Source organism: Ailuropoda melanoleuca, unplaced genomic scaffold, assembly GCF_002007445.2.
Source record: "Ailuropoda melanoleuca isolate Jingjing unplaced genomic scaffold, ASM200744v2 unplaced-scaffold11173, whole genome shotgun sequence".
Lineage (NCBI taxonomy): Eukaryota > Metazoa > Chordata > Mammalia > Carnivora > Ursidae > Ailuropoda > Ailuropoda melanoleuca.
In genome coordinates, this window is record NW_023179586.1 from 1,185 (window position 1) to 3,104 (window position 1,920).

General features: G+C 44.1%; 1 protein-coding gene across 1 annotated transcript; it reads right to left on the bottom strand.

Moving 5' to 3' along the window:
• Positions 1-223: 223 nt before the first annotated feature.
• LOC100483158 (olfactory receptor 52D1) lies at positions 224-1,592 on the bottom strand. Its single transcript, XM_002931278.3, has one exon. It carries the CDS (start codon positions 1,058-1,060, stop codon positions 224-226), a length of 837 nt encoding a protein of 278 aa, XP_002931324.2. The 5' UTR covers positions 1,061-1,592.
• Between the last annotated feature and the right edge of the window lie 328 nt (positions 1,593-1,920).

Sequence of the window (1,920 nt, forward strand, 5' to 3'; positions counted from 1 at the left end):
ATTATCACCTTACTATGTTGAGATACTCCTTGATGGTACTGGAGCTGTTAGCTTCCTGTTTACCCTGTGCTGGGAAGGCAGCATTTGGAAATGTGAATATTAAGTTCTATCCAGAGGTTAGGTGTTCCGGGGATAGATCTGTCTGGGTTGATTCACACCTGACATTTAAGCCTGATCCTCTATCCTGGTCTCACCTATTCCTTGTTGCTTCATAACCCTTGGGTCATTTTGGTTGGCTACAGAGCCCTAGGACACGCATCCTTATCTCCTTCGTCTTTACCCCATAAACAATGGGGTTCATGGTAGGTGGCACCAGTAAGTAGAGGTTTGCCAGGAGGATAAGGACATGCCTGGGCACATGATTTCCAAAGCGATGGGTGAAGAAAGAAAAGAAGGCCAGAGTATAAAATATCAAGATGACACATATATGAGCTCCACATGTTCCAGACGCCTTTGTCCGGGCTTCCTTGGAAGGTAGTTGAAAGACTGTTCTCAGTATTAGCCAGTATGACAGGGTGATGAGGACAAAGTCCAGCCCTGTGGTGAGAAGAGCAGCAGTGAGCCCATAAATGCTATTAAGGGCATAGCTGTCACAGGCCAACTTGGCAATGCCCATGTTCTCGCAGTAGGTATGGTGGATGATGTTGCTCCGACAGAAATGCAGCCGGAGAGTGAGGAGGACGCCAGGGGTGACCACAGCCACACTCCGAGCCACCAGAGCCACACCTACCTTGCTGATGAAAGAGCCCATAAGTAGGGTTGCATAACGGAGTGGTACACAGATAGCCACGTACCGATCAAAAGCCATGGCCAAGAGAACAGCAGACTCAGAGAGGAACAGAGCATGAACAAAAAACATCTGTGTGAGACATGCAGGAAACGTTGATAGGGAAGGTCCCTGCCAGAAGATAAGAAGCATTTTGGGCACTGTGACAGTACAAAGGAGAACATCGTTGAGGGCCAGCATGGCCAGGAAGAGATACATGGGTTCATGGAGGTTCCTGTCCCAGGCCACCACTGCCATAACCAGGCCATTGCCTACCACAGCCAAGAGGTACATGAAGCTGAAGGGGATGGAGATCCAGATTTGGAAGTCTTCTAATCCTGGGACTCCAGTCAGCAGAAAGGCAGTGTGGTGGGTGGATGTAGAGCTGGACGTTCTTACGGACAGGTGCCCCAAGTCTTTTACATGAAACACAGAGAGAAAAAAGGTAGAGTACTAGTAGAAAACAAGTATGTATTTTTCATCGTAGTGACAACCTAACCATTAATTTTGGCATGATGAAGTGGAAGGAGAATAAAATGATCTGAGAAAAGTTACTAAGTATCTGAATGAGGGGTGCCTGGCTGGCTCAGTTGGTAAAGCATGTGATTCTTGATCTCCAGGTCTTGAGTTCAAGCCCTACATTTGGGCTTAGAGCTTAAAACAAAACAAAACAAAACCCAAAGAACAACAATCAACCAAGCACACCACAGAAAACCCCCATAAAAAATACGAACAAAACCAAAAATCCTGAGTGATTGTAGGCAAACCACTTCCCTTTTGTGGAGTATCCTGTTCTCTCTGAAAAAAAAAGAATGTGAATCAGAATAATAAGTGTTGAAATCTTTATTTTTGTAAACCTAATTGTTATAACCACATCATTTATTTACATGTTTTTTGAACCTTTAACTATGCTGTGTATATAGTTTTTGCCTGCCTAACTTCATAAAAATTTATTAAATACAATAAAAGTAGCTTTCTCTCTCTTTTTTGTCTCCGTAACGCTGCATAGTAGTCTGGAGAGGGTTAATATTCCATTCTTTGACAAACAAACTGAAGGGGAGGACATGGGTTAGATGATAAACTGATACATAATGGGCCAGCATGAAGCCTCCAATTCTTGTTTCCCATCCTGATGGTATGAGAGATGTTTCCTT